Genomic DNA, 14,809 nt, shown 5'->3' with positions numbered 1-14,809 from the left:
TGTGACAAACTGGGTGTACGTAACCCCACACCCTGGCTGATGCAGGAATATCGACAGCAGCAACACCGACTCCATAAATCCGAGTCACTCTTCACTTCCTAATCTATGGATTAGCCAAAAAGACCACTGTCAGCAAAAACTTCTCAGTCCCTAAGAGCCTGAAAGAGAAATGTTACACTGGTGTATTTCTTACTACAGCCTTTAAAGCCTGGGAGGTCCCAACACAAGCTGAAGACTAGACCAAGATTTAATACACGCTGGATTTCTCTCATATAAACAGGTATTTAAGGCAAAATCTTCTAATGTGATAGGAGCAACAGATTTATTTAAACACAGTCTGCCCAGTGCTGAACTCCAGACTGACAATCCAGAACCCTTGTGTATCTGAAGTACATGACAAAACATTAAAGTATGGAGCTCTTTCTTTATAAAATTAGTTACATAAATTTATATGCACCAAGAAAAAGTCACATCTTAGCATTCATTAGGCTGCAAAGTTTTGTTACCAAAACACCCCACTCAAACTAGATACCAGCAGCAACTGTGAATCACACCAATAACCAAGTGTTTTGTATTTGGGAGTGTGAGAAAAAAATCTGCAAACTGGTGCTCTGGTTGGGTTTTGTACTTGGGAAACACTTTCTGCCCTAATAACATGGAAGGCTTGCAAATCAGTGATTCAAATTCTCCTGCAAATTAAAGTATGGAGGCTTGAACAGGAATGAATTACATGCTTTATGGGGGAGATCCTAGTCAGCTCAAGTCTTTCAGGTACAAATTTGAGCTGAAATTCACATTTGACAGTGTCCAACCAAGACAACTGATTTCAGGTAGGTTTGACAGGGATATCAGAAGTTACTAAACTTGCAAGCATTCCCACCAGCACTTTTCACATAACTTTGGCATAATGAAAAAAAAAAAAAATAAAAGTCTTGTCCAGTTTTGGAGAAGACTTCAAAATCTATCAGATCCAGTTCAGGTGCAGAAGCACAAAACCCAGCCTGCCAGACTGACTTTCATGTCTTGGTTCTAAAAATTCGTCTGTTAGAAGTTCAAAGCCTTTTCATCATTCACTTAACCTGATCCCAGTGGGAAGAATTTAACCCTTTTACTTTCTCTTAAACCTCGATTCTAACAGGTAGACAAATCATAATTAGCAGAATATATATTTTTATGTGACTCCCTCCAGCTTTAACACTACCTATCTGTGTACACTGTCGTCTTGTCTGGCAGAAGAATCTATCACTGAGGCAATGTAAGCAAGGTCAAGTGGCCTTGCTAAATGCAGAAAGCTGGCTCACTTTACGCAATTTTTTAACAATGTATCTTGTAATTTTGAGTGCAATATATTATCAGAAAAATAAAAGCTTTAAAAGTCATATTTTATAAAGCTAAGTCAGGTACAGTATAGTACAGAAACGTTCTTAGGATATTAACAAAGTGACACACGTGAATGAATTGGTATTAATATGGTTTTGTACCTTTTAAAAATTACAGCACCTAAAAGCTTTAAGGCATAATTTCTTTTGACTTATTCCACAGTCATTAATTTGAAAATCAGAGCAGAGATAATTAGATAGTGTGGCTACAGACCAAACAGATGTTTCATGTACATGACACTTTGTAGACAGCCATTTTCAATTGTTTTTTGGCTTACTACTAAAGCTGAACCCACCTTCTTGCAAGGTAATCCTGCTAGCAATCAAAACAAAACAAAAAATCAGAAATTCAATATTATTAAATGAGATATCTACCTGAGAGTTTCATGAGGAGCTCAGATGCTGCCTTGACTGACATGTCCTGCCTCATCACATTTGCCTGTGGTTCTTGTGGCTTGAGTTTCTCTTCAGGGACGTTTGGAGCTGAGGCTTCAGATTCTTGGCTGAACACATAGCTGGGCTGAGACATAGCTGAACTTCCAGCTTCCTCATCTTTAGGCTCCTCTTTCACTTTAAAATTAGGAGTCAAGGGCTCTTTTTGATTTGCAGCTGTCAAGACAACGAAAGAAATGAGACTTAGTGTAATATATAATTCTGGAGTAGCTAGCAGCAAGACGAAACCATAACCTGAGAAATGCTAGAGCAGGTACTGGAAGCAGACACATCAAACTGCTCAAAGATGCTTCAAGAGACTAACAAAGTTCTGCATCTTTTCTACAAAGGGGCAGTTTTGAAACACAACAACTGCATGTACCAAAGCTCAGAAGAACACCCTCTCACTTTTTCCCCCTACTCCTCCTAAAAAGTTCCCTGGTCATTGGTTTGTAGGTTTTCTACAGGCTTGGTGGAAGTTTAAAACATCATTTCACATACACGCAAATTTGGCAAAGCCCATGTATATGAAATACTAAGGTTTTAAAGCATGGAAGAGAGGCAAGAGATGAGGAGTAGAAAGATGGAAAACCTAAGAGGGAGTAAAAGGGAAAAGACAGCAAATTCTTAGGTCTGAAAAGCTGCTGTATTAAGGAGAGAACGAAGGGATTTTCAGAAGGCAGTTTGTGCACTGCTCCAAGCTCTATATCCATAAAAAGAAAGTGAGTAAGTTTCAGATATTCCTTTGGAATACTCCTCCTAAGCAGCTGTACAGCCCCAGAAGAGGGTAAGGAGACTTTGGGGAGCTGCTTAAGCATTAGTTGTAGATACACACTGAGCAATGCTGCTCTTGAAGGGTCTTTCCAACACCCCTTGACAGCAGCAGCATCTTTGCACGGTGTTTGGTTAAAAGGATATAACCAGAAGAGCTCTTAAACAATACTTCCAAGCCTAGCCAACATAACTTCGTGGGCAGAGGCATGACAAGCAAAAAGCCAAAGAAGTTGCACTATTTTTCAAGTAAATCTTCTTATTTTCTTTCTGTTTAACCATGAAGAGATACTTCTTTCCCTGTCTCTTCATGACCTTTTGTTGGCCGGAATATCACTTTAAATTCCCAGTAATACACAGATGACTTGTTGAGTGCCTTTAAATTTGGTAAGCTTACATTTTTCTCACCTCTCTAAACTACTGTCTCCACAAACACAAAAGACAGAACATTGCCCTGACAAAATCTGGCAACATTTACCTGCTTAAACCCTTGGTCTACTTTCTCCTCCAATTCACAGCTTCTTACCTACTCTCAGTCTCCTCACTTTTTTGGCTTATTTCCTCAGACACTCTCCTTCTCAGCAACTCCCCCAAAACTGCTAGAGAACCCGAATTCCTGCATCCTTCCATGATGTGCTCACCATTTCCCAGACATGTGAACTCTAAAATATGAGGTACAATTACCATCTTTATCAGAATTAGACACTTACATTTGCTACCTGGAGCTTTTGTTCATTTCCACACAGTTCAATTTTTTATTGTTTGTCTTCGGGGGTGTGCTAATGGTTTTTAAAGCAACTGCATTACCCTGTAACACAACACGTATTTTCATTTATATTTCAGAGTTGTTTGATTTCCCTCCTTGTTGGCTGGCAAGTCATTACCAATGAACAGGATTAAGGCAAGTGGTATAAAGAGTGCATACACACATTAGTTCTATTCACTTCAGAAATTGCATTACCTTACATCTGGAATTTTTAACAGGACCTATAGGCACTTTTACCAGTACCAGAAATTGCTTTTACATTTTTTAAAATTTTTTAAAGAGCAAAAGCAGAAATCTGAAGCATTAATCCATAAAAATGCTAGTTAGAGCTCTCAAGCCAATCTTAACTTTACCAAGGTAGTAACAAAAAAAATCCATCTATCTTCTTTACCCTGGCTTCAGTCTATTCTGAGGTTTGACCTGGGGTGAGGAATGGTCACAAAAAAATAAAAAAAGGAGATGCAAACCTTCTCTGCTGAATTACCTTCTGCTGTCCTTTGCTTTTAAAACATGCCACTCCAGCTGCTATGCTGATATGAAAAATACCTCCACCAGGATCTGAGTGCAACCAAGAGAGAGCAGCCTGCCTGAACTTTCAGAGAACATTGGGTAAGGAAAAGGTCTTTTGAATTTGTTCATTTCAGAAAGGTATTAATTCAAATTTGTCCCAGAAAATAAAGGAAGCAGGAGTCTGAGGGAAGAGCTAAAGATGACCTACCGAGAACAACCATTAACCTGTGGACCCAGCCTCGCCTCTGCCATGAACCAGGGCAGAAAATGAGCAGGTAGAGCAAGCATGACAGTCTGAGGGAGCCTACACTGTTTCACCATTTAAAACAGAGGTGATATTAAACTTGCATAGATCAGCATAAGTTTGCAACCATATACCATGGCAAAAACGTCCATAAACAAACAGAATGTAACAGTAATATCATGTAATTACATCAATTCATGTAATATCACAGGCTTAAGCAAAGAACTTATTACAAGAGTTAGGTGATATGGTATGCAGTGACAGACCCTTATTGCATTATATTACAAGAAAAAGAATCAAAAGGAATGCTTTTGGGAGAAATTAGACTTTTTTTAAACCCTCTTTTCACCAAGGCAAAAGTCAGCAGCCAGTTTGACCCAGCTGAAGGGCAGGTGTAAGGTGGTGTCTCTATGCTCTTCATCCCAGGGTATCCTCACACCCTACTAAGATGAAGAGAAGTTCTAAAAGCTCAGAGGACCAACAAATCAAGGTAGATCACATCAGAGTTTAAACAGTTTAGTGATAGTCCAGTTCTTAGCCCCTCAATTTACGGAGAACACTGAAGTGCTGGATTGAGTCCAGAGCAGGGCAACAGAACTGGTGAAGGGTCTGGAGCACAAGTTTTATGAGAAGTGGCTGAGGAAGCTGGGGATGTTTAGCCTGGAGAAAAGGAGGCTCAGGAGTCACTATCACTCTACAATTCCCTGAAAGGAGGCTGTAGCCATGTGGAGCTCAGTCTCTTGTCCCAAACAGCCAGTGTCAGGATAAGAGGAAACAGTCCCAAGCTGCACCAAGGGAAGTTTAAGTTGGACATCAGGAAAGAGTGATTTTCAGAAAGAGTGATTAGACATTGGAATGGGCTGCTCAGGGAGGTGTTTAAGGAAAGACTGGATGTGGCACTCAGTGCTGTGGTCTGGTTGACAAGGAGGTGTTTGGTCATGGATTGGAATTGAAGATCTCAGAGATCATCAATCATCAATCATCAATCTTTCCATCTGATTGATCCCATGAAGTGACAGATCCAGCATTAATCAGGTTTCCCTATTTTCCTCTGTACACCTTTCCCTTTCTGTCCCTACCCCACAGGTGATCCCTCCTGCAGGGACACCACGTGCTGTTAGGAGCCACTGCCTCACATTTCTGAGCCACCATCCAGGGTAACAATGATAAACAAAACCAACTGATAACAAATCTAACCAGCGCAGCATCAGATATAATCTAAATGAGCTCTTCATGAGATATGTACACTCTGTGAGTTTACAGTACTTCACCAATGAGAAAAATAAAACATAGTCAGGGTCCCCCAGCCCAGAGGAAGCCCTGAAGGTGTGCCTTTGGCAGAACTACTTCAAGGAAGAGAATCCCAGACTGTTGTTCTTATCTATGTCACTGATTCTGCCTACTCTAGCTGCTTTGTTTTGGACAGAAGAGGGAACTATAAATTAGGAAATAAGTAGAGTCTTATTTCTTTAATTAACTGGCAGCACATTCCTTGAACTGATGATGTTTTCTAAAAGCCAAACATTTAAATTATAGATAAATCACAAAACCAGAAGAGTTACTTGCCTCATTTTTCTTCCCCCCGAAAATAAAAATAAAAAAATCAGACAACTACTGGTTCAGTTTCAAGCCAACTGGTACAATTTACAGGCTTTTTACTTTTTCTGGAAACATACTGAAGCAGAATCTAATGTAAATAAAGCCTAAAAACAGAAGGACTAATAAAAAAGGGCAGGTTGTCTCATTTATCCAGATCCATACATTAAAGCTTTGTGGGGCAAAGAAACCCCACAACACAAAAAAGACCCCTAAACGACTAAGTCCCCACCACTCTTGTTTCTGTCCCATCTTGGATCCACAACTATGGACAAAATTGCTAACACATGGGGAATAGCAAGTGTGATGCATCCACTAGTCATTTTAGGGAAAACAATAAACAGATGTAAGAAAAAAAACATTGCAAATAAGGGAAATAAAAGTTTTCTATGATGAGTTTTTAAAAATGCCATGACTGAGAAATCCTTAAAAAATTAGAACTAGACAAGAATTAAAAAGAATATGTTGAAGATTATTAAAGTATATTTGAACGACGAAATTATTATACCCCAGAAGGAAGACTATCTTCTAGCTACGTACAAAAATAGATACACACACATATCCTAATTTGTATTTAATTTACATTCATTCTGAACAGCAGTGAGAACAGAATGAAGGATGTGTTGTCTGCAGACTGAATAAAAAAACCCCAGCAATTTAATTTTGAAATGCACAGTGAGGAAACAAAACAAATCCACGTAGCAAATGAAACCAACAGGCAGGAATCTCTCAAGCACGGTGGATAATGCTCCATTTGTTCCATTCCACATCCAGAAAAAACACAGATCAAAGAATATTCCAGACTGCTGATTTTTATCTTCCTGGCAACTGGAACCATTTGAGCCATTTGGCAAAAGTAGATGATGAAAGTTATAACACTTCCCTGAAACTGCCAAATGCCACAAGAAAAGCTTTGGGCATCTGCCACTAATCTGAAACACTCTGGTAGAAGCTGCTAACTCCATCAGTCCACTTAAGAGGATTTCTAAATGCTCAAAATGTTTGTAACTGAAAGAGGAAAAATGGGCTGATTACTTCCAAGCCAAGCTTAATGTCACAAGTCACAATCAGCAAGAAGTTGGTCAGTGCTCCATCTGTCTGAGAGAAAATCATGAAGAAAAACCCAGAATCCACAACAAAAATTCTGCCTCAGAAAAAAAAAAAAAAAAAAAAGGCCATGACAAAAAGCATCCATAGAGTCTAGGTTAAAAGGAACTATGATGAACCTTCCATCCCAGAGGGTAAACTCTGAGCTGTGGTGGTTAAAATGAACCAAGGGCCTCTGACAGATCAGTTCTGCAGTATTTGGAGGACACAGTCCCATGACAGCAGGCATCACATCACCCTGAAGGCAGGTGTGGTCAATGAAGGGTGTGACTTGAGTCATCTACTATTTTATTCTCTAGCAACTGAAATGTCCAGGTAGGAACTGGTATTCTGCATGGAGACCATGGCTTGTATTTGATGACATTCAAGAACTGGGAAAGGGGCACAAACACTGCAGAAGCAACCCCCAGTGAGCTAATTACTTCACAAGAAAAATCTATGGAATTGGAACCTGCTGGAGAATCTCCAGACTAAAATCCAACTGGGCTGACAAATAATGTTCATCTTATTAAACACAGAGGCTGCATACACTGTAAGTGGCCCAAAAGGAGAAATACTGTTCTTCTGGCAGGACAGTCTAGCTGGTCTGTCATTTCCTTTTAGTGCCTCTTGTCCTGGAGTATTCATATGTTCCAGAGTAGTTCATACTACCTAAGTCTTCTAGGAATTCTCAATCAATTACACCTGAATTTTAAAGCCCTCTACTCTGCCCTCAGCCAAGAAAACCAGCCTGTAGGGCTATAAGGGACAGAATGGGCATTATCAGTGAAAAAGCTACTCATGACTCAAGGGCGCTCAGCATCATAACATTTCTTTTTATCAAAGATAAATCCTGCAATGGCAGAATAGACAATCACAAATACAATGATGCCACGATTTGACACCCCTGGCCTTCAGGACACCACTTAAAATGTCTTCCAAACCATATTGCTTAAGTACATTAAAAACTGCAAGCATAGGTTAAGAAAGGCCAGCTAACTAAAGTGATCTTTAAAGCTGCTCTGTGTTTAGAAAGCTGGAGTCAAGCACAATGAGGCATAAGTAAAGGAGAATGACCAGTCCTGCTATTGTGCCTTCAAAATGTCGCCATGCTCTAGCCCAAGTGGAATGGAGAAATCAGGCAAGTCGCTAAGGCAGGTGCAGAACCACCCCAAGATCCCTCACAACACCCCAAGACGTCTGCTATGCAGCCGAAGTCCCACAGGCTAAACAAGGCTGTAGCATCTGCCAAGACCATTTCTTCCTTTCCAGGTAAAAACCAAAACAGCAGCAGAACAGGTAAGATGGTGAGGAAGCTGGAGAAAAGAGAGGGAGCAGTGAAAGGAGAAAGGAAGAATTCGTTGCTGATAAGAAAGAATTGCTTGCAGTATGGGAATGCCTTCTTTCTACAAAGGAGCAAAATCAGAGAAACGCCATTAGACTGACCTTTATATTTGTTTAACAAAACAAAAACCAAAACAAACAATCAGAGATGATTGAACCAACAGTGTTTTCAAATCCCATTTTGGAGGGATGTGAGAGAAAGGCTCATGAGCTCGGACTTCTGCCCAGAGTAATGGGTGTATTTAGGGAAGCAAAAAAGCCATCAGCCTAGTCCAGTCATATACTCCAAATGTAACAATTTGTGTAGACATTAAAACTAAATTGTAAGCACAGACCTGGTTCAGGATCATATTGCTGGCTTCTTTTAAGTTGTATTGGACTGAGTACACAAAAAAAGAAGTTTGTTATTTTGCATTTAAAATTGCTGAATTAGAACAGAGATTACACTGCTTTATCTTGCTAAATTCTACACATTCCTTCAAGATGTAAAACACGACGGGTGTGATTTTAAGGATGCTGGGAAGTTGAGGATGCAAAGCTAGAAATTGCTGAAAAGAGATTATAAGGGTGATGAGATATCCGTAGCAAAGATTAGAACAAGATTTTATTTGCCCAAGTTTTAAGTAGATGTGCTAATGCACATCAGAATTTTACTTCAAACTAAAGGTCTATATGGAAACTAGGAAAATGTGAATCTGGAGAGACTTCAAAGAGAGAACTTGATGACATCAGGGGTATTTACACTGACAGCAGCATCCTGGAATTCACAGTATTTTTAAATTAAGAACATGGCTCAATGATTGCCAGCCCTGTGCACTTACATATTCTAATTGAGATTTTACATTCTGGCATAAACTATGAATCCCAAATATAGACAGCGTGGTCTTTTCTTTGGAACTTGCTACTCAAATACACGAATTATGGCAATTTAATTAGACACGCTTTTTTTTTTAAATTAAAAATAGCTCTTTGAAGACTTCAAGTTGAGTACTGTCAATGCCAAATGATAAAACATATCAAATTACTTGTGCTACCTTTAAGGAATGCGGTAATTTTCAAGAACCAAAAAGAAGAAATAATCTAAGTGATTACTTAGCTTACCTACTAATGTGCTGCACAGAGCTGTCTGACGATTTACTCTCTCATTATTCCATTAATGGAATCGGCTAATAAAACATGAATGAAAAGCCCAAATATTTTGGGCAGTCACCAAAGTCCCATGGTGACTTTTTTCCCCAAAATAAAGGCTTGACTCCTCACACAACAGTGACAGTAGATATGACAAACTGAGACAAAGCAGCTTCCAATTGGTTGAACATGGCCAGCCCCAAACCCTCAGCATTTTAGCCCTTTCCTCCTGTTTTTTCTTAAGGTTTTCCCTGCAAGTAACTGGGGGAACATAAGAAGAACAGCAGAGGCAGGGCACACTTGATACCACTCCACAAGATGAAGAGACCTGCTTGCTGGAGCAATGCACTTGTTTAAACCCAGAGAGGTGGGGGAGAGAGGCCAGCAATGAAGGATGTGTACCAATTACTGCTTCCACACAGAACCCCATGGAGAGCAATAGCGCAAGAATTCCATTCATTTTGCTGGGATTCATTTATTTCCGAATGTTAAAAGTTACTGCAGCACATAATGTAGGCACAGTAATATCGTCACTAGGGTACACTGGCCACTGTAGTTTGGATCACTGTGAAAGGATTTTTTATTACCAAAAAACCTCCAAAACAAAAACAACAAAAAACCCCACCAAAAAAAAAAATCAAAAAAAAACCTCACCAAGCCTGAAAGGTGGGTGGAAAGACACCAGTATTTAAAGAGATGTGTTGTATAATGTCTGCCACTGAAACCTTCGAAACAGGAAAATCAAATACTCTTTAATTTAAAGATATGAATGCTGTTACAAACTTTCAACGTGGAATTAATGGACTGGGGGAGGAAAACATTCTGACAAAGCACTGATAGAACAAAATACTGGAAAAATCTGAAGTGTACAAGCAGACCTACCGAAATCAGAAGAGCAAGATTTGAAAGTAAAAACATACCCATGCTTAAATATTCTTCTCTTTATGTGTTGAGTCATCTGCTAATTGTCTTTATAAAAAAAATCTGAATAAAGTTTCAGAGAACCCTTTTAAATTTCTTGTGAATTTAAAATCATCTCCTACCTTAAACTAGGACCTAGATAACGAAATCTAGAAAAAAAGTCAAGATTTGTTCTAATTTTTAGATTTACATTTGGTGATTTGTGTTGTGCCTTATTTCATAAAACACATAACTGAAGATCCTTCTAGCAAACAATGGCCTAGAATTGGGTATGAAGTGGTCTGGAAAAGGTCACCCACACCAGTATTTCTCATTCTCTTTAAATCTAAAGCTCCTCTGAGCCTTTCTGAATAAAACCTGAATGGCTGTTTTGAGCATAATTCATCATAATTCATGTGTCACTATAATTCATCTCTGGCCCGCTCCAAATCAGGTCTAACTTGGAACATCTGTAAATTTCCCCCCAATTTGCATCTCTACAGCTTACTGCTTGTTTTCAACAGCCAAAAAGAACAAATAATCTAAGTGATTACTTAGCTTACCAACTAATGTGCTAATAATATTATATACTATAATTCACATAATATTTCTTGCCACTGCTTCTGACATCCTATGGTCCACTGATTGAGATACACAGATTTAGTCCATCTTACTGTTCAATATGTGACCAGCCATACCTGACCCGCAGTTGCTTTTACATTTCCCCAGTGGCAGAGATGCCACAATCTCTCCAGCCAAAGGATCCTAGAGGTATAAATACCTCAGCTTGGGAAAGATTTTCCTAATACTAACTTAAACCTTACCATGATACAATCCTGTTACTTTTTGTCTTAATTACAATGATTTTATGATTATTTACTATAATCTCCATTCTCCTGAAAACTATGTTAAGGCACGAGGAAAACAAGGTGGTGATGGGTGACAGCCAGTGTGGCTTCACCAGGGGCAAATCATGCCTGACAAACTTGGTGGCTTTTTATGGCGGGGCTCCAGCACTGGTGGCCAGGGCAGGGCCAAGCATTTGCCACTGTCACAGGTGACACCCTTGTCCCTAAACTGGAGAGACATGGATATGACGGATGGACTTTGGCAGGTTTCCCGTGAAACTGGAGGTATACAGATTGACACCAAGCAAGAAGAGAAGCAATAAACATTGGCAAGCAAAAAGAAATGTTCATTTAGAACATCAATATTCAATAAGAATAAATGCCAAAATCTAAAAGTCTATATATCTATCTACTGCTTCTTTCCTAGCCACAAGGCCTGTCAGAGAAGAAAATTAGATTGTTTTGACATAATTTGGTCTCGAAAAATCTGTGTTGGCTGTTACAATTGGCATATACAATTTGAGATGTCAAAAGATTTATATCATTGGAAAGGTAGGGCAAATAATTGAAGCTCTGATGGGCCTAACAAGACTGTCGTAATAAAGAAATCACTCAAAGGAACTTAGTTCAGCAGAGCTGAACCATCAAAACTGCAGCAAATACTCAGCCAACTTGCTAAAAGAGAATTACTTCTACTCCAAATTTATGCACTCTGTATAAGGGAAAGGATGAACCAAACGTATGTAACACAATATAAATCTCAGAAGAAAAGAAATTCCCTTCCTTCTGACATTGCTCTTCCCGTGTAGCCAACTTGGTGACTGGCAGTACATTTTAATCCAAATATGTGCACATACAAAATTACAGATACATCTTGCTCCCCCAGCGACTTTATAACATGTTGCTAGGTAACAGTGCATACAAGTCAGGTTTCAAGACCTTTAGTAAGTCACCATAAAATAACTGCATAGGCTTTTTGCATGAATAATGTACATTTGTATCCTTTCTCTGATGCCAATAGAGCAGACACTGAAAACATGACCGTCTGCTAAACTGTGAACAGCTTCCCATCAACTGCTACATGAAAAGGCACACACCAAAATGTTGCATGTTCTCTCAGCTTTCAGGCTTTCCTCCCTCTCCTGCACTCTGCTCTCATTCCTGCTACATGCAGCCATCATGAGCACCACCCTCCCCAGGCCAGCCCTGCTGATGTGCAGAGCCTCCTTGGGCACAGCCACCCAAATTTCAGATCGACATCGGAACAACAACATGTGTGGGACAGCTGTTGGACAGCGTAAGATGGATTTCATATCGAGCCCGAACCTGAAACTCAGGGAAAGAAATGTGCAAGCAAATCCAAACAGGCTCATCCTGCCCACTTCTCGTCAGTCAGACTAATAATTTATATTGACAGATTATTTAATATTATTTTCAGAGGGAGGTCCTGTGGTTTCTTCCAACCAACAGAGCAAACCATTTGGGCCAGCCCAATTCACCTCCTGCCTGCCCTCAGCTGTTTTCTCTTTTCCTGGCTGGCTCCATGAAGCCTCAGTCTTGATTTCTTGTATTAACCCATTCTACTCAATTTGTCACAGAACTGTGGTCCCAGAGGTATAAAGATCTGGGAAGATGAGGAGAGAAAGATTTTCCTAACAAAATGCTGTGGTTTCACCAAGGCTAGGCATTAAGACAGAGCTAATTCCTTAGTTTATGTGACAATAAAATTTGCTCAAATACAACTTACTTTCCATTTAAAGGAGTGCCTCTTGTCCTGTCTATTTAAACAACTATTTAAAGGAGAAAGCTGGCTAATTATTTTCTGTTGTAAAGATTATCTTCTATCTCCAGAAATTTCCCATAGGACCAAGAGCTCTTTGTGAAACAGAAGCTCCTTGAGTGACATTTTTCCTGACTTCTTTCTCTTCAAAAATTCAAGGCCTATTTTGAAAACACTTGGCATAGAACACCTCCCCAGAATATCAACTCTTCTGAAGTATTCAGTCAAATCAATAAAAGAGCATATACAATATAACAGATCTACCCTAAACACATCCCACACTTCAGTTTCACACATGAATATCATTCTTACAGCAATAATCTGATGGTGAAAAAACCACTAAACATATGTTTGGCATTAGATATGGATTTAAATTAAAATAATAATAATTTTAAAAAGCTTACACGAATCTCTAGGACTACTCTTCTTTTAAAGGTGCTAGCAACAACCCCCAAATGCAGTAACATTCACACTTCACAAGCACTTACTACACAGGCCTCAAATACTACCTGGAAAGAAAGGTGACCAATACTTTATTGATTCTTTTTAACAGGTGCCTAAAGGCAGAGAACTTAAGAACTGAATTTCTGAACATGCTGGGCACGTGGGTGGCCCTCAATGACTTCAAACCAGAACTACAGGTATTCAGCACGCCTGGAAAATGCACCACAAGAGATTTGCCAAGGTAAATACTAATGAATGCAAAAGCCTGGATAATCAGTTCTCACTCCAAATCCCAGCAATTAAACAGCAAAACCCCTCTCTCCTCTCACTGTTTCCCCTCTGCCCTCCACCAAGCCTCTACTATCAAAAGAAATAAGAAAGCGTAAGTTAAGGAGCTACAATGTTTTGCTCCTGGCAATTCCTTGACTTAGCAAAACCAAGACAAAGTGTCTCCTAGCCCATAAAGGAGCAGCCAATGCTGCTGCTCAATTACCTGACAGCTTCATTAGAAAATCTGATGCCATCTTGACAGAGATGTCTTGGCTGAACAGTGCTGATGCTGTATTGGCTACGAAGTCAGAGGAGTCTTTCAGCTTTGTGTTGTTTGGGGCTCTGTCAACAGTGCTAAGAGCAAAAGGTGCAGCTGAGGCGCCTGTGTCATCTTTGGGCTCTTCTTTCACCAGCAAAGGTGGAACCCCCCCAGCAGGCTGCCCAGCCACCTCGGGTGTTTTGGATACAGATGCTGATCCCGTGAGGTCAGGCCCCGCTCCTTCCCTCTGTGGTCCCGGGCAGGAGTCACTGTTTAGCTGTGGTGACCCCTTCACCTCAGTTTCTGGCATTTCCTCCTTCACTTTAGACTCTGTCCTGAGGAAATGTTGGTGGCAGCGCATGTGGAGTTTCAGGCTGAAGTGGCGGGAGGAGGTAAAAGGGCATAACTGGCACTGGAAGGTCTCACCCCTGTCTTGGTGCTGATGAACCTGGTTCAAGAGGTGAAAGATAAAAGCATGTATTAAGCCAAGTAGATTAACAGAATCCCAGAAATCTCGACCCTGCATTTCTCACGCTGTTTGGGGAAAAAAAACAAACAACAACAACAAAAGAAAATATTAACTAATGAGTGAACTCTTCATTCTGAGCACTTGGAAAGTCAGACCCCCAAAGAACAGTAAGATTCTTTCACCCAAGTCAAAGAACGCAAACATCAGACTCAAGTGAAAATAAAACAAAACCAAAAAACCCCAGGAACATCTGTTTCTGCAGCTTGGAAATGATGAAGTCTGCTTTGGATCAAACAGCCCTTACAATCAGATCCTGATGACCTGTTGGTGCATAAAGACTTCCAAGCTATAACTAATAGCTTTCTTGATTGAAAAACAAACATCAGTCTGTGCAAACTAACTAATAAAAATTGTTCAGAGCAACCCAGCAAAAAATAAAAAGCCCAACCAGCACAGCAACGTCCATCACTGATTTATGTATCATTAGAGTAAAAACCCAGCACCTGGCAATACCAAGGAGCTATTGAAACAGTTTGCTGCAAATTAATTCTACCAGAAAATAAGCAGCTCTTTTATGATACAA

General features: G+C 39.8%; 1 protein-coding gene across 5 annotated transcripts in view; it reads right to left on the bottom strand.

Moving 5' to 3' along the window:
* ZNF827 (zinc finger protein 827) overlaps positions 1–14,809 on the bottom strand; it is a 112,369-nt gene that overhangs the window by 46,598 nt on the left and 50,962 nt on the right. For all 5 annotated transcript variants that reach the window (XR_010743482.1, XR_010743483.1, XM_066318072.1 and 2 more), the window contains 2 exons: positions 13,722–14,205; positions 1,755–1,988 (listed from right to left, as the gene is read on the bottom strand). Coding sequence is in view for 3 of the 5 variants with exons in the window: in XM_066318072.1 (XP_066174169.1) it covers positions 1,755–1,988; positions 13,722–14,205 (718 nt within the window). In the remaining 2 variants the exon portion in view is untranslated. The remainder of the gene's footprint in view (positions 1–1,754; positions 1,989–13,721; positions 14,206–14,809) is intronic.

This window comes from Sylvia atricapilla, chromosome 4 (assembly GCF_009819655.1).
Source record: "Sylvia atricapilla isolate bSylAtr1 chromosome 4, bSylAtr1.pri, whole genome shotgun sequence".
Taxonomy (NCBI): Eukaryota; Metazoa; Chordata; class Aves; order Passeriformes; family Sylviidae; genus Sylvia; species Sylvia atricapilla.
Note: the sequence above shows the minus strand (reverse complement) of the source record. Positions and strands in the feature narration are given on the sequence as shown.